This window comes from Struthio camelus, chromosome Z (assembly GCF_040807025.1).
Source record: "Struthio camelus isolate bStrCam1 chromosome Z, bStrCam1.hap1, whole genome shotgun sequence".
Taxonomy (NCBI): Eukaryota; Metazoa; Chordata; class Aves; order Struthioniformes; family Struthionidae; genus Struthio; species Struthio camelus.
In genome coordinates this window covers 9,801,853-9,826,111 of record NC_090982.1, presented here as the reverse complement: position 1 = coordinate 9,826,111, position 24,259 = coordinate 9,801,853, and the positions used below count along the sequence as shown (strand labels likewise).

Here is a 24,259-nt window from a genome sequence, read left to right as displayed (position 1 = left end):
ATCCACAACACCAAATTAATCTGTTTACAAACAGTGATAATGAAAATATCTTTTTACTCAGCTATAAACAAGGCTATACAACTAATTCTAACTTTTAACTGTAGTGAGAGCAGCTGCCAAAACAATTAACATAGTGAATAAATATCCTTCCAGAGTGTCTTGCTGTTGTATTTTCAGTGCATTTGGCTACAGCTATATCTGGGAAAAAGCAGTGACTGCTTCTGAAAGAGTGCAAGAGGTTTAAATGGGGGAGAGAGACTGTACTCTACCTGCTGCAGGCTAGTAAGCTTGATTACAACAAGCAAGAGAGGGCTTGGTGTTGTTAATAAGATGATGAGCACGATGATAATCTTGAGCTTTATTTGATAATAAATATACAGCTTTGGGTTCAGTTCCAAAAAAAGGTTCACATACTCTTAAAGGCCAAGTGAAGTGTTGGCATCGTTCCCCTCCAGCCCTCGCTGTGAATTGAAGATATCATCAAGTTGAATTTCTCATTAATGTGCTACCTCATCAACCTGGAGGCTTATCTGGATGACACATTCATTTATGCTGAACTGCAGCATTGTTTTAGTTTGGAGTACTTGCTTTCAAGCAGTGGAAAAAGACGGAACTTGTCAAAAGCATTAACTTCCCAGTAACAGTTAATATGAGCTTTGATGTCAGCACTGATTATTTTTTATTGCAGGAGTCCCAGAGTTGATAGCCCTTTCACACAGTGAACTGATGCGTGCCCTAACATACAGAAAAGGCTATGACTTCCCATATATCTGGTATTTGAAATTGCTAAACCAGCTTTTTTCAAAATCTTTGTTCCTAACAGTTTTTGGAGGTGGGGAAGAGGCATTATCCAACCATAAATCATCTTTATCCGTTGGTTTTTTGTTTTCTTTTTGGAAGCAACTGTGAGAACAGTTAGCTTATTAAGTAGGAACTAAGCACAAAATAAGTCACTGTAGGACTGAGATGTGGGATTTCTATATAGTGCATGCAGAGCTTTTATAGAAAAAGGTATTTTTCTTTAAGATACATAAGTCTACATACATATCTTACAGTGCTGTCAAATGTATAAAGTAGATGGAAAATTCCCATTCATCTTGGTTACAGAAACGTTGAAGATTGAGCTCTTTGAAGAGACGTATAGCAAAGTTTCATGATTCACAAAATCACAGCTGTAGCAATGTCAGGCTGGGCTCTGTGTGGGGAGAAGATTTAAGCAAACTCATGCTTAGGCTCAATTCCAGGTCCAGATCTTCTCTGACAGGGGGACTACAGAATTAATGTGAACCTCTCAAGAGACTTCAACTACCATCAACGCCTGAGACAAAACCTGAGGGTTTTGTCCTGCTAATCACCATCTAAACTAAGCTTTCACCCATCTTACAAGGCAGTGCCTTGTCCCCCCTTGGGGCCTGTGAAGTTAAGTAACACATAGAAAGGTATCCATTCTACAACTTTTGCAATTGCAAATGGGTAAGCACACAGTGACAGAAGAAAACAGTCCTACTGTTTTAATCTAGAAGAAACCTGCTCCAACTAGACTATGCGAAACCCTTCTTCTCCTTTTCTAGATTGTTGCAGCAGAAGTTCCTGTTAAAACTGGACTTAAAAGATGCAATCTCTTCCTTACAGAAAAGGAATTGGACATTCCCTCTAATTTTTGTAGAGCAGTAAAAGTATTTTTAAAAAGTTTTATAAGAAGTAGCTAAAGTAGTGCTAAGAGGGTTATTTTACATAAGCCATATTATCTGCATAGAGGTACAATACAACTACTGGGCACTGCTAAGTCAGTTTAAATGCACGTAGAAATGCCTGGAGCTGTGGTCTGTTGTGTAAAATATGTTTTCATCATACAATTTGATTTCATTTTTTTCAGAGTCCAAGCAAATGTTTCCTAATAGCAGGGATTCTCTCTAGGACATCATTTCATGAGATAGGCTCGTATTGCTGGAAAAATAAACTATTTAATCTAGTGAAATGCTGGTATGGGGGCCCTAACTAGGATACAGAACAAGTATTTTTTAAACAAGGAAATAGGAGCTCATCCACTGTTTAAGCTTAGTGCAGGAAGGTGATTACATGCACTAAAATGCTGAATTCAGTTAGACATTTCTTCAACATCAAAAATTTTCAAAGAATAATTAACATTTCTCCATTTCTGAAAATCCATTTGTGTCCCAGTTGCAACATCCTGCATTACAAAGCTTTTGATTTTGATCACGGGTAGATTATCAAATGTCTTGTACTTCACTATGATTCCCCAGTCATGCTGGCAATTAGTATTTTGGCAATACATCTTGCTTTTTTTCATAAAATCATCAAACTGGACTGGTTGCTTATGGGGCTTTGTTATGTAACGCTCCTTGAATGCTTCTCCAAGGACGGTGTGATGAGATTCCTGGAATGACACAGGCCAGAAATGCTTAATAGGAGAAACACCATTCTTTTTCTTTTTTGTTCTCTTTTTTGACATTTCCCTTCACCTCACAGCTCTGTCATGGAAGTTAACATTTCACCAGTAAGATGCTTCCTGTCATTTGGCAGGCTCAACTTCTAGCCTCTTTTGCTCATTGGTCTTTTGTTTTCACCAAGTGCAAGGTACTAGTGAGCACCAGGCCTTGGCCCATCAAAGCCAAGTTTTTTATCACCCGTCACTAGCTTGTACCCATTTGAGCTTGCTCAGCAACTCTGAAAAAACAGCAACATTTGAACCTTTGTGCATAAAACTAACAAAGAATCATTTGGACAACAAACAAGCGAGGGCCTTGTGTTTCCCACTAATTTTAACTATATGACCCCAGCTATCCATACAGGGTGATGCAAACACTTTGCAGTGGTAGAAGTAGTTACGGTTACAAATTGAGAGAGTTACAATTGCTGTTAATTTTGTAACATATATATATCTAAAGGTTAAAATATGAATAGCTTAATTTGAGAGCATCTGTAGAACTTGTGCTGGAAGAACTTGTGTTGGAGTCTGAAAACTCTGATTCCTCCTGGAAACGTAGCTTACGTTAAGTGTGTGGGCTGTAATACGACAGAACTGTTTGCAGGGATTATTTGAAAGGTTATGAGGGATTATTTGCACAGAATCAATTTGAAGCTTTTTTTTTTTTTGAACTCTCAGGCTTTTTGCACAGGGATACATGATAACTCAGCACCACAAAACAGAAGATTGCTAACAATCAATCAGGGTTGCATGTCAGATATTCCTTGTTATTAGCCAAAAAAATGTAATTAGGTTTTCAGAGGCTGGGCTATTACAAACTCCTCATCCATGCATTTTCCCTCTGCAGAGGAGTAGCTGAATTCAGTCAAGATTCCAAAAACAGCTGGTAAAACAAAGGTTTTGTCTGATTAAACAGGGAAGTGCCTGAAGGTAAACGCTAACCCTCAGCGATGTTCTGAAGCCCCTCATCACCCATTGTTTGTTAGAACAGCACGGTTAGAAGAGAATAAGCTTCAAAAAACAAATCGCAGAGCCAGAACAGCTGGAAGTGCTCCAGAAGAGGTTCTCTTTCATGGTCACCACCTTTCATGCATAGAGGTTTGGCTTCCTGAGCCCGCGTAGACATTCCTAAAGCCCCAGCTCCTTATGTTGAGGCAGAAGCTAATGGGTTCTCACTCCATCGTAACTCTTTCTAATCAAGCCTAAGCAAGGCCCCTGGAAAGATCTCGATAACAAGTAGTCCCTATGAAATGCATAAAAGCGATGTAAACTACTTAAAGAATGGAACAGAAAATAATACTGAGGCGTTATAAAACCATGGTCTGTGTTGCCCTCCAGAACAGCACTGGCCCATAAGTGAAGGAGCTAAACAATGAGCTCTCTCTATAGTATTTTGTACTGATAACATGCACTCAACAAAAGTAGTGGGGAAAAAAATTAGCTGCAGGAAGACTTCTGCATGAGAAGCTTATGCTGACAGGGAGAGTAAATACCCAGCAGTTACACTAATAGGCCATGCATTGACCATCTCATGGTTTTCCACAACATATAGTCACTTCTAACAGAAGGGGGTTCAGGAAAACCGACCTGATTGTGTAATACTGCATATTTGCACATTTGGTACATACCAGCTACCATCATTAACATGCTGCAGAAGTTATGATTGGTGCTGTGGTTTACTGATTTACCCCAGCAATTTTTCTACCCGAGTAAGCACAAAGTAACCTCTTCTCCACACTGAACAATACTATTAGTCTGATAATGCTGATTTCTTCCATACCTTTATAACTCTGATGTCATCTGTATTGCAAGCATATGATTTGCATTTTCCACATAGGAGATTTTTTTTGCCTTCTACTACCTTTGGTCTTGTATCTTTCTTCTTGGAATCTCGTAACACCTTTTCCTTCATTTGCAGGTTATATATCTTTAAAATAAATAAAAACCAAGATTATAAAAAGCAAAATACATTGTGAAATTGAGAAAAGGCCAGTGTCTGTCTGAACATAGCTGGGGATGGTTAACTAAGCTGTCCTGATATGTAACATCTAGGGACCTGCTCCATTTAAACAAACAAGACAATGTATCTCTGATTCTCCTAATTCTAGGAACTCTTATCAAAGAAAGAACTTGGTACATTTGTCAGGGTCAGAATGCAACGCTAGAATAAGCCTACATGATGGACAGCATTTGTTCCCTCGCCCTCCTGCCCCTGCTTTGGTCATAACTCTGTAACAAAGTCCCTGTGAAGGCTAGGTCATAGCAGACTCCCTGCTGCAGAGGCAGTGCTGCTGCTCTGGGGAGCTCATAGTTTAGAAAGAAAGCTCGAGAGACCACAGAAACGACAGGCAGAGGAAGGGGGCAAGCGTCACAGCATAGAGCTGGGAGCCTGCAGCTCATGCAGAGACTGACTCCGCCAGGAAGAACAAGGAGCAACCATACCAGGCCTCAGAGGTAGAGAAGAAACATCACAAAGACTACAGGGACTTGGGCAGCCTTTGTTGCAGCTCAGTGTCACTGAAAGCATGCCTGGAAACATGGGCTCATATGCTAGTCCACAGGGATACGGCCGAGTTACATCATACAACCTCTTCTTATTCCTACTGGTTGCCTAAGTCGTCAATTTTTTTCCATCTAGAAACTATTCCAAGTTACAGTATAATAAAACTTGTTGTTTTCCAGCCTTCTCTGGAGAATGTGTTACAATGGTCTGGGAAGACCCTTCTCCCTGGCCAGAGATCCATCACAGCTCGCTTAGGCCAAGATACCTCTTGCACACCACCTGAGCAGCAAGAGTCCTTAGCGCTGCTTCTTACCTTCAGGATGTTTTCTGATCTAAGAAGTGCACAGTGCCCTCCCTACAGGGTTAATGTAAAGCACTGTGTTTATGTTGATATGTTCTGCTAGGCTTGTTCATCTGCCAAACACTGCTTGGAGCAAAGATGAACAGTATTGCAGGCTGTACAAAAGAGGTCACCAGTAAGAGTGTAAAAGTCCAAATGTCATCCTGTTAATGTCCCAGGCTATTCAGGAAAGGTCTCTTGAAATCTCCCAGAAAACATTGCTCTGAAATCAATAACCATTTGGCATGACAACAAATAACTTAGAAGAGCACTTGCACTGGCCTGCAGAAAAGCTGAAGTGAATATGGACAGCCGTACTACAATTATCAGCTTAGTTTCCGTAATCCCATCTGCCAACCCACAGTCCCAAGCAGATATGCCAGTGTTTTTCTTTTGGTGCACAAAATAGCTTTGATTTTATTTTAGAGATGAGTAGTTTATATTATGCCACCTCACCTTCTAAGTTTTTTGCAATTATGGCCCAGGTGACATGCAAAAAACTAGCAGCACACACCCTCCTTTCACTGCTAATCTAGCCTTAGTCTGAAACCACATAGAGAGCATATCTTCCCCAGGTTATCACCTGCTCTAGATAAAGCCTCAGTGGAGGATGGCCAGTATTGATTATGCCCATAGATGGGAGGATGAAAATTCAGCATAACTGCAAACCTTTCTTGCAAATGTTGCTTCATCCCATTTCTGGAGCTTTTCAATAGCTGCATTCATCATTTCTTCCTTATAGCGGTTGTATTTCTCATTCTCAACCACTTCGCTTTTGCTCGTCACAAGGATGCACTTGCTGTCTCTTGCCCTCCCACGACCTGTAGAGCAATACATTTATCTTCTTCAGTGACTCTAAAAATATGTGCAAAAGAGGCAGCTATGCCATAAAAGAGCATTTAGAACCTTCTGTGTGGCTGCTTTGGTTTCCCCCTCTCCATCTTCAAATTCAGATAATGCTGCTTCCCAAACAGCATTCCTTTAGCTCATGTTTCCTTGGTCACAAACCAGAACAAGATACCCCATTTCAGGCGTCTGCGTTCACATCCCCCAGCCTGTGCTGCATTGCCTGCTTCTATAACATCCCTCAGTTAAGTTCAGGCATGCTTGACACACTTTTAAGTATTGCACAGCATCTTGCTGCTTTCTTGGGAGAAAGAAAGGCTAGAGGAGAAAACTTCACCTGAGTCTTATTGGCTAGTTTTCTGTCCTGCTGCTTGGTGCCTGTCAAAAGAATTCTATCACAGAAAAACAAGGAATTGGAAAATACAGCATGGGCAGGAAAAGAGACAACTAGAGGGAACTAGAGGCCATCTCTTCTGCCTGTGCCTCCTGCCTGCCTGCTTTTCACTGCTGCAACACCAGCAAGCTAAGAACCACAGGGATCTCATATCAGTTTGAAAGTATTTCTGTCAGAAAATGTGTCCACATTTACTTTTGAGCTCCCACTCCCCCAAAATCATCATTTAAAGTGAATGAAAATCCCAGCTTATTTTCTTTGCATCTGTAATGGCATCTTAGGAAGAAACACTACCCTCTCACCCTTAGACCCATGCATTCTGGACCAGTTATTCCATTAAAACACAAAGATCAAAAATTACAAAGTCAAGATACAAATCTGACAAGTCGGAGAACTGAGTACAAAGGAGATCATTTCCTGTCTACTTATCGAGTCAGTTACTCAGATGATGCAATAAAATATTGCAGATACACCTTTAAAAGAGTTATGCAGTATGATATTTAGAAAAGTTAATCCGAAACCGGTGTGCCATGTGGCTCCTTATTCCCCTCTAGTGGCTATCTTATAAAATCACCTTTGAGTCAAGACACAAACAGGGATTCATTTTTATCTTGAATGTTAGAAGTCCATATATGCAAAGACCTCGTACTTGGTGAATTACCAGCAGGTACTAATGTGTAGCTGATCTGGTTAATAAGCCACTGGGCAGAGGAGGGCTTTCAAAGCTCAAAGCAATGCATGCTATTCCATTACAGCAGTCCTTTGTAAATTCTCCCAAACCGCACAACCTGCAGTACTTTTGACTGCAATTCTTCTAGCTGTATGTATGCTTGTATTCTTAATTATCCACTTCAGAGAAAAGAAAAGCCGCACAACAGCAGGGACTCCATTCTGTGACCAAGTTTGCCCTGTCCATTCCTATCATTCATCTGACTTCACTCAGTGACATAAAGGAATAAGAATAAAACATGCACATATTACTAAATTATTTCTGAAATGCAGAAGCCATTCAGTAGCACTCTAAGTCGATTTCTAGGCCTAACCAGGTTTCTAAAGTAATAGCTTTGAATTTCCATACCTCTGACTTGGATCATTTTGATGACATTGCCGTAGTATTCATAGAGCACAACAAGGTTGCACTGGGCAATATCAATGCCTTCGTCAGCAACAGATGTAGCAATTAGCAGCTTGCTGTCCTTACTGGTTTTGAAAGCATCCAACACACCCTTCTGGCTTGGGAGGGTCATACCTGCAGTACCAAGAAACCATATCAAAAAAAAAAAAAAAAAAAACACTGAAGAGTTCTTTGAGCACCTGATATCTCCATTTGCTCTTACTTAAGTGGTTAGAAATGAATAGCAGTCCTCCTGACCTGGAAAAGTGCTTTAGGTTGGGATACTTGGCTGGCTGCACACGCTATACCCACTGAACAAGAATTCCAGTTGAAGTGCCACAAGAACACCATCCTGCGAAACAACATTTCTTACACAACATTTGGCCTCTTCATGATTCTGAAATCATCTTTTTCATAACTGACCTCTAGCAACAAGACGCAGTGCTGCTTAGTTATTTTAGCCCAAGCAAGCTATTAACTCCAGCCAGACATACTTAATTTCTGATGCAGTTTCCATTTCATCTTAAAATGTGTTTGTACCACAAAACACAAAATAGGCCAAGGATCTGTGTATGGAACAAGGACAGCACCACTAGAAGTAGTCTCAAGAAGCCACGATAGGAAGTGGTTTCTAAATTTCTTTTGACCAAGCAAAAGAATCCTGCAGAAAAGGGTCACTTCACAATGTAGCTGCTGTTTTAACCAAAGATTCTCAAAGGAAAAAGCAAGCATTTGCATAGCTTTTGTTAAAGACCCAGATACTGAAGAAATCATAGCACATACCCTCCTCCATTTGTTTTAAGAGCACAGAAAATGAACACAGGAACAGTGACAGAATTTCAGCTCTCTAGGCACCACAGCTCTAGCAACTGGTATTCCTCCCCCATACCTGTTTTCTGACTGTTTCTTGCACGACCCATCAAAACATCTGGCTTTATGTAGCTATTAAGTAGAGGGTTTTCTTCTATCCAGTTCTTCAGAGCCTGGAAAGCAAATCAGGGACATGTCCATGCAGTTAGATCCTTGTCCGGATGAAATAGGGATAGTTAGCTTGGACCTCCCCATGCTTGTCTGTGCAATGAGTATGGTTGAGAACCAAAAGCAGAAAAGAAAGTGGAATTTGCGCTTCGAGAGGGAATGTCCATTACTAGGTGAGAAAGCAAGGCTCACAGACACCAATGCAGCACCTGAACATGCCACAACTGATTTTTCCTTCCCCCACCTCTGCAACTTAAAGACTGGCTAAAAAACAAGCAGTCTTTAACTGCTGAAAAGTATGCCTTTTTTTAAAATCTGTCTCATAGAAGACAGGTTATTGAATATTAGAACTCTGGGATCCAGTGGAAATGAAGTATGTTAAGAAACTGTACTTTCTCACTACGGGTTGAAAATAGCATCTTCAGGCTGCCCTGACATAAAAACAAATTTCAGCCAGGTGACAATAAATTTTTGCATATATTAAAGTAAGTTGCCAGCAGATGCCTATGCCTGGTGTCGTTGATGTGGACTTGAGCATGCCTTTAATTTTTTTTATTATTATTTTTTGCTTTGCAATTCATCCAGCATGTCTACACGCAAGGATAAAATGGGAGTTGAGACTCTCAGCTGATAACTATATTTACGGTAGCCAAAAACTGTGATACCTTGCAGCAAATGGTTAAGAGCTGCTGAAGCTAATGATTAGCAGGAACACAGTTATTTCAAACACAGACTTCTTTGGGAACAGGTTATTGGAAGGGAGAAAACAAGATCATGCAGCCTAAATCTTTAATCCCAGGCAAGTATGGACTAGACCAGTGCATCAGAAGGGTCCAAAGAACACTGGCTCCACAAACTCCTTTGTTTTTCTTGACCAAGAACAGACACTAGACCATAGACCACTTTGGGGCCGACAGGAATCCTCGGGAAAACCTACAAGTATCTTCCGGCCTGCACAGTCAGTAAAAGGGCGGAGCTGCTGGTTTATAATACTGTTTCCCCTTACAAGCCAAAAAACTTGTAACATGGCTTGTTAAAACCGACTTCAGACCTAAAGTAAAACAGCTTTAAGATCAGCTAATACATGTAGCAAGCAGAACTGATGAAGGACAACACCTGCGTCCTGTTGTTTTTAGAGAAAAACCAACCAACCAACCAAACACCCTTACCCTGTCTCAGAGCACCAGTGCTTAGGAAGATTTAGGAAGAGGAATATTTGCTTAGGAAGATGAAATACAGGCATGTTTTCCTATTTCTAGATCAAAAGGGAAGACAATGCCTAGATGAGGCATTGTATTTTCTCATTTCCCATTTTAGGAGCTTTAGAAAGACATATCTTACAGCTACTAGTGCTCTTGTCTTAGCAAAAAGGAGAGTGCGGGTCTGTGGGTTATAGCGGTATGCTTCATCCAAGATGCTGGCAAGCTCTTCCAGTTTAGGATTCTCATTTGATTCATCTTTTGAAAGGGCAGTCAGCTTCTCTTCTTTCTCTGGAAGAAAACAGTAGTGTCTTAACTTACTTTCGTTACTGTAGAAAACAGAATCCTCACTCAAGCCTACCTATCAAATGCCGCTCGTGTTCTCTTTAACATCTGTTTTTACTTTCTTACCTACATTCTTTCAGAGGCAAAGAAAGCAAGCTACTGCTTAAATACAACAGAAACCCCAGAAAGCATTTGCTGAATCTCACATTTTATAGCAAACTGACAGCAACAGAGCACCTGTGCAAAGTCCTGTGCATCGGAAGACGGCATCAAAACACCGTTCTTGCAAGCAGCAGTACTGTTTCTTCCTAGGGAACTACAGACGCCAGAGGGCAGACACCCCAGTAATGATTTAGAAATCTCTCTGACTTGCAGTCAGTATAGGATCATAGTCTGGTCTAGAGCACATTGTTACTAAACCAGAAGTAGGAGAACCGCTTAACCTCCAACTTTCAAATCAGACTGTGTACAGGGGCTGCGTGCTATTTCCCAGCAGTACGGGACCCATTCAGCAGTCTATACCCAGATGTGCCTTATCTAAAGTTGCCAGCACTGCTGATTGTAGAGCGTGCCCTTCCATGGAGGGGGCACATCGTTAAGGATGTACCACTGCCTTATCTCCAGGTCAGGCACGTAAGCACCTACCACAGCATCTAGCTGCAGTTGCTACTGCATCCTTAACTCCTGCACTAGAGGCTGGTAGTCCTAGAAAGTGGGATCCCCCACTGCTTATCCAAACACTACGTTTGCACCCACAGGGGCAGTAGGTCTTCTCAACAGTGCAAAGCCGGTGGGGAAAAACCAAAACCAAACAAAAACAAGAACAACCACTATTCTGGACTATAACGGACCACTCTATACAAAGCCCTCTCCTCCCCTGGTGCTGTCAGAGGGACTGCGTGAAATACCTTGAAATTTGGCTGTCAGATGCTGCTCTAACTCTGTGAATGGTCCATTTTTGACATTCGTGAAAAATTCAGTTAGGTAGGCTAAAGCATCTTGGATGCGGGCATCTTCACAGATGATGAGGGCATCGTTGAATTTCTGCTCAGAGAGAAAGACACACACAAACCCGTCTGAGCCTCATTTTTCAGCACAAAGAGGATAAATTTCATTTAGCTAGACTACGTATTACAAACTTGTGTCCATTCTTCTACTTGCAGAGCAACACAAGCATTAACGTCTCCTCTGCACTGTACGGTTCTAAGTATGTCAAGACACAGCTCCTACACACAACGCTAAATGCCTCAGCCTGTGTCAGATAAGATGATTAGTTTCAAAGCCTGATCCTAGGTGAACACGCCAGTATCATAAGGAACAGGGTAGCTCCACCTCTGTATGGAAGGAAAGAAGATACACACTTACCCTTAGGTGCTCAGTGCAAATGAAGAGGGCTCTACAAATCCTGCTCTCCTCTTCCTTGTCAGGTAGTTGCAACAGTCTGCATTTCTTCTGAGTTTCAACTATCCAGTGTTCGTATTTCTGTGTCCCGAAATCATTCCGGGTAATTTGGGTGGCAGTATCTAGTAAAGAAAGAGGAAATAAGCATTTGTTCATTTTGACTAACAAGTAACCAGAACAGCTGGCCAGAAGATAATGCATTTTCCATGAATGTTAGGTCTAAAAAGCCTGTGCAAAAGAACCCCAAATTGCTGAGGCTGGCAGGTGCCTCTGGAGGCCTCTAGTCCCAACACCCCTGCTCAGAGCAGGGCCAACTAGAGCAGGTTGCTCAGGGCTTCGTACAGCCCAGTTTCAAACATCTCCAGGGATGGAGAGGCCACAACATCTCTTGGCCACTTGTCCTAGAGCTCAGTCACCCTCACAGCAAAGAAGTTCTTCCTTATGCTTCCTTATGTTTAAGTGGATTTTCCTGTATTTCAAATTGTGCCCGCTGCCTCTCATCCTGTCTCTGGGCACCATTTCAGAAGACCATTTGTCTTCTTTACTCCCTGTATTTGAAATTACACCCAGAAATTAGACTAGAACTAACCCTGCACAATTTAACTAAGGACCCCTGTCGACATACACATCTGTAGGGTGTGTATGGGTTATTTAAGGGCGAGTAAAAAGGAAAGAGGAGAAAAGAAGAGGAAGAAGAATGACTGTGCCGGCAGCCACAAGGATTCACTACTGACATAATCAAAGGCTGAAATTCCAGTTACAGACATACTGTAGTACCTTACCCACTGAGTAAATCGTTCTCATCAGCGCCTCTGTCTCAGCCATCAAACCTGAGATAACGTCCACAAAGTGATTCTGAAGTCGCATTTTAACCTGTCTGACATCTAGAGACAAGAAGTGGAAGTCAGTGCTCATTCACGGCATATCACAACCAAACCTGTGTAAGTAAAACATGGTGCATGCCCTGGGCAGCACAGAACAGCTCCTTGGCTAAAAGAAGGTGACATATGGTGCTGTATGCAATCATAACAATGTTTATCATTAACGAGCATTATATTTGCACAGAAAGAAATAGCCCCCATTCTTCACTTGCCAAACTGCACTGGATTTTCTGCCTTGCTGGAAAAAAAAACCCAAAAACAAAAAAAACCCTAAACAACAGAAATTCTGGTGTTTATTGAAGAAATCCTTATTTCTTCCTGATTTCATATTTAAACCCCACACTGTGCTACCATCCTCCTCTGGAATGACTTCATGACCACATCTGTGAAGTCGTGAGAAATTTAAATGAAAAACATTATTTCCAGGGGAAAAGATCCAACAGCGTCTGATCTAGTTCTCTCTCTTTAAACTCTCTTTATGCTACTGTTAATAAAGCTGTCACATGGCAACGTTTAGCCAGGGGTTGTCTGATGGGAGCCTTCACTGCAGGTAATGGGACCTAGCAGCATTCCCTTTACAGTTGATGATTTACAGCTGATGAAACTAAGTCTCACTGCTCTGGTTTTGGTGCAGACAAAGTGCACGTTCAGGGACATCTACCCTGGCTCAGGTGGTACGGGCTAATTCACTAAGCTTTTTGCTTGGACACAAAAATAAGCCCTTTAGATCTATAATGCAATCTGTGCCTAAGTGGACATTGTCCTACTGCAGGGCAACAGTTAAACTCCTTTCAAGCTGGCAGGAGGCAAAGCTGCAGCTTACTTTTAAGCTTTCAACTTCACCTGACCAGAGGGGATTGGACAGGTGCCTTAATAAAGGTCCTACAAGAAAATGAAAAGGAAGCGTGCTTACGTGTTTCTGGCTTGAATACGATGCTCTGCAGATCCTGTATGTTCTCTCTGACGGTGGATATGGTCTGTATGTCCAGGTAGGAGCACAGCGTACAGATATGCTCTATCACCTCCTCGGTGTTCTTGGCGCTACCGACTCCAACAGAGGCAGTTAAACCTACAATCTGAGCATATACACGGATAGCAGTGGTTGCTCTGTGTTACCAAAAAAAGACGTAAGGCCGTGTTACCAATCACCAAGTTGTCACTGTCCTCAAAAACGGGAAAACAAAATAATCAGCTGAAGCAGACCTGAGTGCAAGGACTAAACCTGGGGGGACAAACCTTGCCCCTGCTACCCATGCTTATTGTGTTTAAACTGAAAGCAAATTATCCACTCACTTTAATCCATAAGCAGCTGTATTTGCCAGCGCTCATCCTACACAGAAACAGCAAAATCCAGCCCCAGAGCTACGCTCCACATCTTCTGAGGAGACGACTCCCCAGCGGGACTGAAATCTCCTGCTGGTGGACAGGGTGGCCTGTTTTATTGCCGCAGAGGACAGCAACAGCGAGGTCACAGGGAGACATGAGCTTTCCTCCCAGCGCAGCAGTCCTGTTTGTTCTTAAGTATCCTGGTCCCCTGTTGTGCCTCATCAGTCCTTCTTGGCACCTAGAGGGAAGGTGCGGCTTGGGAAAACACCTGGCTGTCTCTGAGAAAAGGGGAAAGAGTCCCAGGCGTTATCATTTTAATTTGCAGCCCTCCTTAAATGGGGGTTTGAGCTGAATCAGCACAAAAGGCAAGACTTGAGGCTTCCCTGACTGCTCTGTAAAATACTTGTCTCTACTGTTTCTGTCACTTGCAGGCTGGGTCTTACCTGTGGCAGCTGATTTGCAGAGGAGTCAAATTTTTGTTCCAGATATTTAGTCATTAACACGTTGTAAGGGTGGTTGCCCGTAGTGTTGTGGCACTCATCAAACACCATCAGAGTGAAAATGGAGAGGGAGTGAAGGGTCCCGTCCTGAAAGCTATTCACGAGAATCTGGGGCGTCAGTACGATGATGTCACTGTCCTGTATAACCTTCTCTACAGAGACCCGTGCAATGGTTTCACCACTAATTCCTTCAACGGAGTAGCTAGAAAGAACAGACAAAAGCCAAGGCATGAAAAAGGATGTCTTGCAGGGCAAAAAAAGCAAGAAGGATGGACTTTTCAGCAAGCCTCGAAGGTAGTGCCTAACGTCAAAGTGTCAAATGTTGGCACCTAGAATTTGACCCACAGAAGCTGAGAGGAAAAATTTCTGTGCGCAAGCAACAGGATTTTCCACTCCCGTTACCTAAAATGTGTTTTATTTGAGAGATGATGATTTGGCCCATTTAAGCTTTATCTGAGAGTTCGCAAGCGAGCCGTATTCAGAGATCCTGCCCTTCATCCCTTTTCTGTATACATCTGGCAGCCCAGGACTCTTTCCTATCCTTCATATGTGAATGTTCACCAATCAACCCTTTCAAAATCAGAAATTACAGGTTATTGACACGCCCCTAGTAATTTTCAGTTCCATCTGAAAGGTGGACTGTCATCTTCTGATTGGAGGTTGAAAAAAAAGTCAACCAAGTTTGGGTCCTTTCTTTTGGAAGAGAAATCACGCCTGCCTCCTGAGAGAACGTTAGAGGAGTCCCATTTCTGCCATTTTAAACTAGCTCACCTGCGAGAGCAGGGCTGAACGGCGTCTCAAGAGAGAACACATTTCAGCCGTTTTTCCAAGATAAGCACGGGTATGCTTTGGCCATTTCCACAGGCACACCGGGGCAACCAGTGCTTAAACTCTCCAAAAGTCGGCCATACTTGGCCATTTTCACCATTAACTATCTTCCTTACGTTAATGCTAAATATTCTTGTCACCGGGAAACCTATTACATTTTGCCATAGCCACAGCTGACCTAGAAGACGGTTTATTTTCCTGCAGAGGACGCCACCAGGTAGAATTATACCTACCCACTTCTTTCAAAATGCTGCTTGAATACGTTTTTCTGTTGCTCATACACTGGGACTTTCGTTGCTAGGAAGACAACCTTCCCCTTTCGCCCTGCAGGCATGTTTCGGAGATGGTGTTCACAGATCAGAAGCGCCACAAAGGTTTTTCCACAGCCTTTAAACAAAGAACATGGAAGATAAAGCACTAGTATGAAAGGACATATCCATAAGTGGAAGCTCATCTCCGGCGCTTGTCATCTGGGGAGCCCTGTGACAACCAGAAGCTGGCAACGGGGCCGTAGCACTTCCAGGCTCGCTGGGACAGATGTGAACACCTGCTTCCTGCAGGGCCATAACCTGGAAGTCAGGGACAGTTTCCAGCTGTCCGGGAAGTTTCACAGCTCTATGCCGTGATGCACAAAACTGGGCTCAGAATATGACACTTCCGTGCCACCTGAAAGTGCTTAGATAGAAATTAATGGAGTATGGAGGACCTATGAGACAGAATCTGCTTCACAGAAGAACAGGCGTGTTATCTGTCAGTTTCTGTCATCTGAAATGGACAAAAACTGATTGTTTATCACGTCCACTCTTTTCAGTGCTATGAAGAGAGACAGGGAGAGGGGCCATCCTGTCCTTCGAAGGCTATCTACTCAGGTGGGCAATCATATCTTGCAGTCTCAAGTCTGCCAAGACCATGTGGAATTCACCGTGTGGGGGCGAGAGGGGAGGGAAATCCATCAGCAGCTTTATCCGCCTTTTTTGAAATGACTGAGTCTATTTCTGCCTTTGCTATGTGTTGCCACATCCAGTCAGACTATGGCTCAGGTACCAGGCATCTTCAGCTTCCAGTCTTCCCCGTGCAGCTTTGCTCTTCTCTCCATTTCTCTCTTTTCCTTTGCCATTGAGGTTAACCTCAGTTCAGACCACCCAGAGCTCCTCTGTCAACCCAGTGCCCCCCGCCTGTGCTACCCCACCTGCTTCTCAAGGCCCCAGGGGAGAATCACGCTAGACACGTGGGAGACAGAGGTGGGAAGTGGCAGCTTATTGCTCTCTCTTTTGCTGCTGATTTTCTTAATTCTGCCTTGAGATACTGCAAAAGTTCCCCTGGTGTTTTGACACTGCAGACATGGCAGTACAGAAGACAGGGGGGTCTGAGAGAAACTCAGCCTATTCTTCCCTCAACTTGTAAGTCAAATTCCTTAGAGGTCTTTGTTTTCAAGCTTTTGCCTGCAAATATCAGTGAGTGATTTTAATATAAAAATCCATACATGGGAAATCAGTAAGCAGAGGTCAGGATGTGGAAATCTGAATTCAAAGACTAAAATGCAGAGAGACATCTAACTTGTTCAGTCTCTGTGCTGCCCTCAGGCAGTGGTTACAAGTCAGATCTGGAACTCATCCTGCAAGCAAGTTTGCTTTTAAATAAACAGCTGGAAAAGTATGATCCAACCTTCACCCTCCCCCATCCTTTCTGCCCCCTCTACTACGAGAATTGTTCTAAGAAATCAACCCTGAGAACATGCATGTTCTTACCAGTAGGGCCACATATTATTGTATTTTTCCCATTGATAGCAGGCTGTGCAAGCTCAATCTGGTAACTTCGAGCCTTCTTTGGTTCATAAATAGGTGGAGACTGGTCAATCACTTCTAGAAAAGATTGACAAGTGATGCTTAAACCATGTTTTGGTGAAGAATATCGCAACAGAAAGGCATAAAATATATTGTCCCACATACTATCTAAAATGAAAGGGCTAATATCCTTGCAGTCTATACAGAGCGTTCTCTGTCAGAAAAAGCTTCTAACGTCAGACAAGAATTTCACATAGTTTCTATGACATACTTCTGCTAGTGCGTGTTTGTGCTTCCCGAAATGAGCTCTTTCCAAAATCTTGGCTGACAATTCTCACCTCAACTGGTCTTCCTCAACTCAGAAAACATATGGCCATATTTTCCCCCAAACATGCACAGGTATGAAGTTCAACTTGTATCCCTTTTCTTTCAGTCTTCTGCTTTACAGATGCTTGAAGTCAGTCCTCTCTCAAATGATGGTCTTGTCACTGAGGTCGTAATTACAGAACAGTAACTAGAACCCAATACCGAGAGGATTGTCTTCCGAAAAGCTCAGTAAAGTCTGCCATACGAGACAGCACTAGGTTTAGCTGGCAGCCATGGCACAGATCCTTTACAGCCACATTCAGCTACCTGCACTGGCTAAAGCCAGGCCACCAGTGAACTGTTGCATCAGAGAAGAGACACACATTAGTAACAGTCTGGTGCTTGGACATCCTGTTGACAACGTGGCGGCAGAACAATTTTTCAGTAGAGATATGGTAAGGGAGGGGCAACGTCTAAGATGTGTGGTGCCCGATCTATGAAGTCCTTTAAACATTAAAATAGGAGATACCTCAATCAAGTCAGGGGTTCTTACTCTTTCCTCACTACCTTATTTTGTGGCACACCAGATATGCATCCTTCAGGAGACTAAAAAAATGGAGAATTCCAGCCATAAGCCCTTTCAAGTTGCTAAGTCTTACCTGAAGCTGAACAGAAATTTTCACTGAGATTATTATCACATTCTCCTTCTTCAGAATAACTTATACTAGTTTCAAAGCTGTCCTCAGAAACATTCATCGGTTCACGATCAACACCTTTGCCATTATCTGCACAATGACAAAAAAGGCATGTTATCTATCTATCTTTTTGTCTTTAAAATATTGTATTTTATGGGATGACAAGGTGAAGTGGGGAAAGACTATGTAAAATGACGCTGCATCCAGGCTCCCTGCCACGTAATACACATAGCACAGAGACTCTTAGAAGCTCCATGTCCTCAACCCACATTTATCTATCCCTTGAAAAGCAAGGGAGAGAGTAGATTAAGAAGTAATTGATACTGTTTGTGTTTAGTGACAAGATTACACATTTACAGTGGGCTTTAACCACAAGCAAGAAAAATACATAGGAGTCCAAAGAAGCCCTGTGAACTCAAGATGTGGTCTTCCCTTTCCCCCGACACCTTTTAGAATAACCTAGAAATGGTAAGACTATCCCTATGCTTTGTCTTACGTGTTGATTATGAGAGGATCCAAAGGTGCTTGCTAAAATTTTCTCTGGCTTCATATTTGTCACTTTTTCAGACAACTGTCATGGGACTTTGCACAGGGAATCTCATTGCAAACAGAACACATCAACACAAAGCATTGTTTTTGGAAAGGGAGAAAGAGCAAAGTTGTGTCCTAATCCAGCTACAGAAAGCAAGCAGGTTATTTGTGACTAGCCTCTACCAGCAAGTCTTCTTGACTGCTGGCATTAAAATGCTTCCGATATGGGCAATATTTTAACTCATTCTCCAGTGCGCTGATTTCGGCTTTATTACGCTGGATGTTATTAGAAGATGCCCGAAACCCACTGACATCTTTAACTTCTACAATAGAGCCACTGGCTATAATATAATGTATCTGTAATTATATTACATACAGTGTATATGTTTATATATATCAAATAGCACATATTATATATTATATTTTATATATTAAATATAACTAAAACCCTAAATCAGAAATAACACAAATTTGACCTCTAAAAACACCTTTAACACAAATGTGAATTTTTATTTGACTAGCAAAAACCTCACAAAATAAGAAATAGTCTATTATATAAGAAGTCACTTAGAAGTATTAACTGCTAATTAAAAACAGTTGAAACAACTACTTATGGTTTGGGAGAAAGCAAATGGAGATATAAAGAAACAGAGTCTAGGTTAGCCATGCCAAATCGCTTGGCTTAATCATATAGTAGTGAAACGCTATATTCCATTTATGAATTCTCCCATGCTATAGAGTACCTGAAGCTACTTTTCAAGTGGGAAAAGGTAAATTAAACGACAGATGCAAAAGTTTATTAGGGGAAAATTCTATGCTTTTAGAAAATACAGAAATACCTGGTAAATGCTACTGATGGGTTTCCCTAAGAAAAAAAGTCCATGATCTGCTCTTTGGTCATAGAAATGTACCACTTTCCAGAGCAGAATCAAACTAAAAATCATATTTTATCAGAAAATGTTGCATCTTTTGCAACTCAAATAAGCAGCCAAGAAGATGATAACAGCTGAACTGCAGTAGTGGGGGAGGAGGAAAAAGAGGAAACTTGAAAAAATATTTTCTGAGGGTTTTAGAGGAAGTAGACGTATTTCAATTTATATAACAGACATTTAATTAAAACGAATTTTTATTTTAAACAATGAACAATGCAGTCTGATGGCATTCCTTTAAATTAGTCATACTTTCATGAGAAAAGACTCCTGTCTGGTACAAGAACAGAAAAAGATTATAATGAAAACAATTTGCAGTTTACCCTCTGTCATGTCCCATAGTTCACTTGCACGGTAATATCCTGTGTTATCTAGTGCTAGCTGCAGGCTTTTCGGCCAGTCTTCCTTATCTGATCGACAGAGACATTCAATGAGTTTAGTTATGCCTGCTGGTTTGCTCCTGTGTTCACTAATCTGTACAAAACACAGAAAAAAGTCACTGTAGCTTCTAAGCGATCGGAAACAGTTCAGTGCAGTTCTTTGGCTGACATTTTGTTTCATTTATTTTGAAACAAAATGATGTTCCGTAGAAAATTGCATTTCATTCTCAAAGAAAAAGAGGTCTCCACCTCAAGAGGCAGTCCTTTACTTACTGCCCCTCCAACTCTGCCAGCTGAGGTGCACACTAAGCTTAGCTGGGCAACGTTTACAGATAGGCCACTTGCTTAAACATGCACCAGGTCTGAAACAAGGCAGAGCTGTCCTGTGAATTTCCTTCTTGCAAAGTCCTTGTAATTAGCTGCATCTACCGTAAGAAGACACCATCTCTGAGGATGCGCTCATCAAAAAGCCTTTCAGAATAGAAATTATAAACTAGACGGGTCAAATTCACGGCAGACCTGAATTTTTGTCGCGTGCAGTAGCTTTCCAAATGTTACATAGCTCCATAAATACCACTTGAAAAATAAAATAGCTGTGAACAGTACTTCTCAAGAGCCACAAGGAGCGACAATAGCCTTACAGACTCTTTTACACAGCGTCACGAACTTATTGTTATCAATCTATCCCCAGCTGTGACTGGCGAGTACCAATTGTTGTCAGTCACCGGAAATGACGCTGAGCTACAGCTGGGCCACAATACAGCTGCCTCACATCTGGAGGCTGTGAAAATAAGCACACGTGTGCTTCCACTTATTCTGTGACACCACGTTTAGCTAAGAGCTTCAGATCAGAGGCTTCATTTTGCCCTACAGCCATCTCTTCGGCTGCAGAAAAAAAAACTCAAAAAGCTCTGCAAAGTCTCTAGAAATTTCCACAGTTACGATAACAGTCTATGTGTCAAAGCCCGTGACGAGCAAGAATCAATTCAGGCAGCATCAAACCAGCGGCCGTTCCAGCAGCATTAACACAGCCTGAGCGCTTCAGAAAGGGGTCTGTCGCCTCTTATCAAAAACCTAGCTTGATTACCTGCGGAGGGCCTGAATACCTCCTGACCTTCAGAGGTGAGATAGGAGGTCTAAAAGCTGTTTGCTGGTCTAAGGAGACTTAGCGAGTAAAGTCCCCAGGGATGGCTGGCCAATCCTCGGCACGCCTCAAGCAGGAATCGCTTCTTCCTGCAAGTTGAGGCAGCCCAGCCAGCCGCTGCTCCAGGGAAAACGGGGCAAACACGGGGATTCTAGCATTCATCTTACCTGCAGAATCTCGTCACACTCCCGGTCTATCAGGCACGTGTTTATGTGGGGGATGAGCACTACCGGATCAATTTCTATCATTGTCGCTTCTATCCGCTTCAGCAGCTGTCTGTGCAACTCCAGTTTTTCCAGTTTGCTGAAGTCCCAGGTTTCAATTGCTTCTGCCAGCCCAGTGTAACCTTCAAACACAAAACAAAACACAACAAAAAAAAACCAAACAAAATCGCACAAATAGAACGGGTAAGCACAAGCTGAAAACCATTTTCTCAGCCGCACTGGAAAAATTACAGTTATTTTGGCCAGTGAGTGACAAAAGACGAACAATAACCATCTTGATAGATGAAGTGGCTTTATGATTTTCTATACAGAAATTTATATATAAAACATGAAAACCCCTATGCTGAAAGAGCAGTTACACTTGCAAAGAGGACAAAAAGAAAAGCTACAAAATGCCTTGGCTCACATTACCTAAGCAACAATAGCAATCCCCTTCCTTTCACGTGCATCACCTTTGATTGCATACTCTTCTGTAGAATTTTAAGACACTGCTGCGAATCACAAACAGCTTCGGACCCCTTCTCTTTCATTTACCACCTGAAATTCCCATCCTCGCCTCCACCCCCTCCAATATTCCGTATCATTCTGCCTTCAGGTCAGTCCCAGACTGAGACAACTGCAGCCAAGGCATTCGGCAAAACAGCAAGCAGGGCACGGAGCAGAAAGCACCAAGGAAACATAATTAGAGGACTTACGTAATTTGCATTGCACAAAAGACAAGGCTTGAAAGTGCACAAAAGCAGGGCAGGGACCTAGAGAAACTGTGGGAGAGCAGAAGGAATTTGCTTAACTTTTTCTTTTCTTTTGGAGGAGCAGGAGGCAGTGGAGAGACTCGCCAACACAAAGTCTTTACTCGAATTATCAGCTGTCTCTGCATCTGTTGAATGCACGGTAATGCTAAATTCTAGTCTAAGGCCCAAGAGCAGTGGCAATACTTGCAAGGCAAGGTAAGAGAACAGCTATTTGGGATGGTGCTTGGAGTCACAGAGGGTTAACTTTATCAGTGTTTTCTGCTCAAGATACATCAAACTGAAGGCTACTAATGTACTTAAAAGAGACATTTTTGCAATTCAGAAATTAGCAGTAGAGCAGGCTGATAAGAAGCTGCCCTGGATCTAGACTTCGTTTTAAGGGGAGAGCGGAAGACATCCAACTGCTAGGAAAGCTTGTAACAATTTCTCACTGAGACACCATAATTAACTGTAGTGAAGAGTGAGTAAAAAAAGCAATAGTAGCTTATTGCATGGCCTTTGTGGGGTTGAAATATCTAACAAAGCATCAACCAGAACCTGTGGTAGAACCTGCATCTTGAGAAGAAAGCTGGCAAATCTTCACAATTTTGTATCTCCACAATCTTTTCTGTCACCTGTTGCAAAGGAAATTGCACTAGTACCTGACTCATCAAGCACTAAGAGCGACTGAGGGACTATTACCTAATTTCCAAACAGCTAAGAGCTACTTAGGTCTTAAAGCATAGGACTTCAAGACCTCTGAGCTAGTCTTTTTAAAAATATTTTCTAAATTAAAACCCTGGGGTTGAATGAAGCTATCGCATGCTACGAGTTAATACACACACATACCCTGAAGCCCCTCTTCCCCTCTTTTTTAAACATTCAGCTTTTGCTATCAGAGGATGCTTTTAATCAGACCTGATGAGAACTATGGCTCTCTCGCTCCTTCTCTAAACGCTCTGAGACAGAGTCTGCTGCTCTGGTGCTCTGACACAAACATTTCTTACATAAATGAGGCTTTATTGTGCATCCCTTCATCATTTTGTTCACTGTCTCCATCAGCCAGGTTGTTCTGCTACTTCTCATATGGGAATTTCCCTTTGTTTTCTGTGAGTTTTTCTGTCAATCTCAGGCAATCTTCTACTTTTTCCGAGCGTTTTTTCATCTGGTGTGACAAGATCTCAACAAACACAGTCAAGGTGCATCACTTTCCATCCTGTGTCGGCTGTGCAATAGCCTGCCCACATGCAAACAGCAGGTGACTGTTTGTGTTTCGGGGCTGCTTTTTTGTTTCGTTCCCAGTTTTTTTCCCCAAGAGAAACAGGGGAACAGGCAGCAGGAGCAAATAACTCTCCCGGCAGGTCAGGGTTAGTCTGAAATCTCTGCTCCACCCTCCAAGCGGCCCAGTCCGGCGGAGCAAAGACGGGCACCGCAGCAGTCGCAACCGCCCCCTCGACGGACCCCTGGGCATTGCTTTCCAGGAGAGGAGGAGCAGGCAGGGGACAGGGCGGAGCGGAGGGGACGACGCAGAGGGCCACGTCGGCGGGAACTCACCTGCCGCCGCCAGCGCGTTGAGGAAGCCCCTGAACCAGCCTTGGCTCTCGAGCTGCAGGACGACATCCAGGAAGAGCGTCGCGGCTGCCATCACCCCCTTTTCTTCCTCCTTCCGAATCCTCTCTCTGACCTCTGGCACAAAACCAAAACTTGGTCTGAATTAAGACCAAAAAGAAAAAAAAAAAAGAAGTGCCAGCGCGTAGCTGGATGCAGGGGGGCTGCCCGGTCCCAGCCTGCGGCGGGGCGCGAAATCCTTCACCTCCCAGGGGCCGACACCGGGCGCAGACAACAAGCGGCACCGGGCGGCCCCGTCCCCCCGGGGCAAGGCTGCAGAGCCAAGAAACCCCCTTCCCCTACCCCAAGGAAAGCAAAACCGAGGGGAGGGAGGCTACACCAGGCGGGGGGGGGGGGGCGCCCACCCCAGCCCCGTCGCGACCCTGCGTGGCCCCGGAGCCGGCCCGGCTCCCACCACCCCAACCCCGCACCTACCGTCAGAGAGCCAGTCGGTCATGTTACCCAAGATGTAGAGCGGGTTGAGGGTGCTCTCGATGAGCCGCCGGTAGCACCGCAGGCTCCACTTCTCCACCGCCGTCATGGCCCGGTCGGTTTTTGCCGGAGCCGTCGGGGCGCAGGGGAAAGGGGGCAGCCCCCTGGCCCGGCAACGCGGAGGGGGAGCGGGGCGGGCGGAAAAGGCGGCCGAGAGCCGCGGAAACGAAACTCAACCGGGCCGGCGGCAGAAAGGAAACCGAAAGCCGCCGGCCCGTCGGGGGCGGGCAAGGGAGGCCACCCCGGGGCGAGAGCCGCGGAGCCGCTGCCCGCCCCCGCGTTATCCCCCTCCTGCCTCTTCTTCCTCCCGGCTTCCTTTCAGCAGCTGCCTCCCGCATTTCACCAGACCGGAAAATGACTTTCTAAAGGCAGGCGGGGCCCCCGAGGTGCC

The 24,259-nt window shown here is 43.4% G+C and overlaps 1 protein-coding gene across 1 annotated transcript; it reads right to left on the bottom strand.

The window, feature by feature from the left end:
• Window positions 1–343: 343 nt before the first annotated feature.
• Window positions 344–24,209, bottom strand: RIGI (RNA sensor RIG-I). Its single transcript, XM_068928749.1, has 18 exons — window positions 23,812–24,209; window positions 23,323–23,454; window positions 20,981–21,159; window positions 19,613–19,763; window positions 17,794–17,919; window positions 16,793–16,906; window positions 15,278–15,431; window positions 14,160–14,418; window positions 13,304–13,466; window positions 12,292–12,393; window positions 11,474–11,631; window positions 11,017–11,152; window positions 9,966–10,114; window positions 8,536–8,629; window positions 7,611–7,781; window positions 5,962–6,113; window positions 4,230–4,376; window positions 344–2,398 (listed from the first exon to the last, which is right to left on the bottom strand). The coding sequence occupies exons 1-18, from the start codon at window positions 23,915–23,917 to the stop codon at window positions 2,099–2,101; spliced, it is 2,793 nt and encodes a 930-aa protein (XP_068784850.1). The 5' UTR covers window positions 23,918–24,209; the 3' UTR covers window positions 344–2,098.
• Window positions 24,210–24,259: the final 50 nt, after the last annotated feature.

Excerpts from the sequence above, each read along its gene's own strand:
- RIGI (XM_068928749.1), bottom strand. The coding sequence starts at position 23,917 with ATGACGGCGGTGGAGAAGTGGAGCCTGCGGTGCTACCGGCGGCTCATC. Across the intron at positions 19,764-20,980 it reads AGTGTGACGAGATTCTGCAG|ATTAGTGAACACAGGAGCAA; the intron begins GTAAGATGAATG and ends TGTTTTGTACAG. Across the intron at positions 17,920-19,612 it reads ACTATGGGACATGACAGAGG|ATAATGGCAAAGGTGTTGAT; the intron begins GTAAACTGCAAA and ends GTCATTGTGCAG.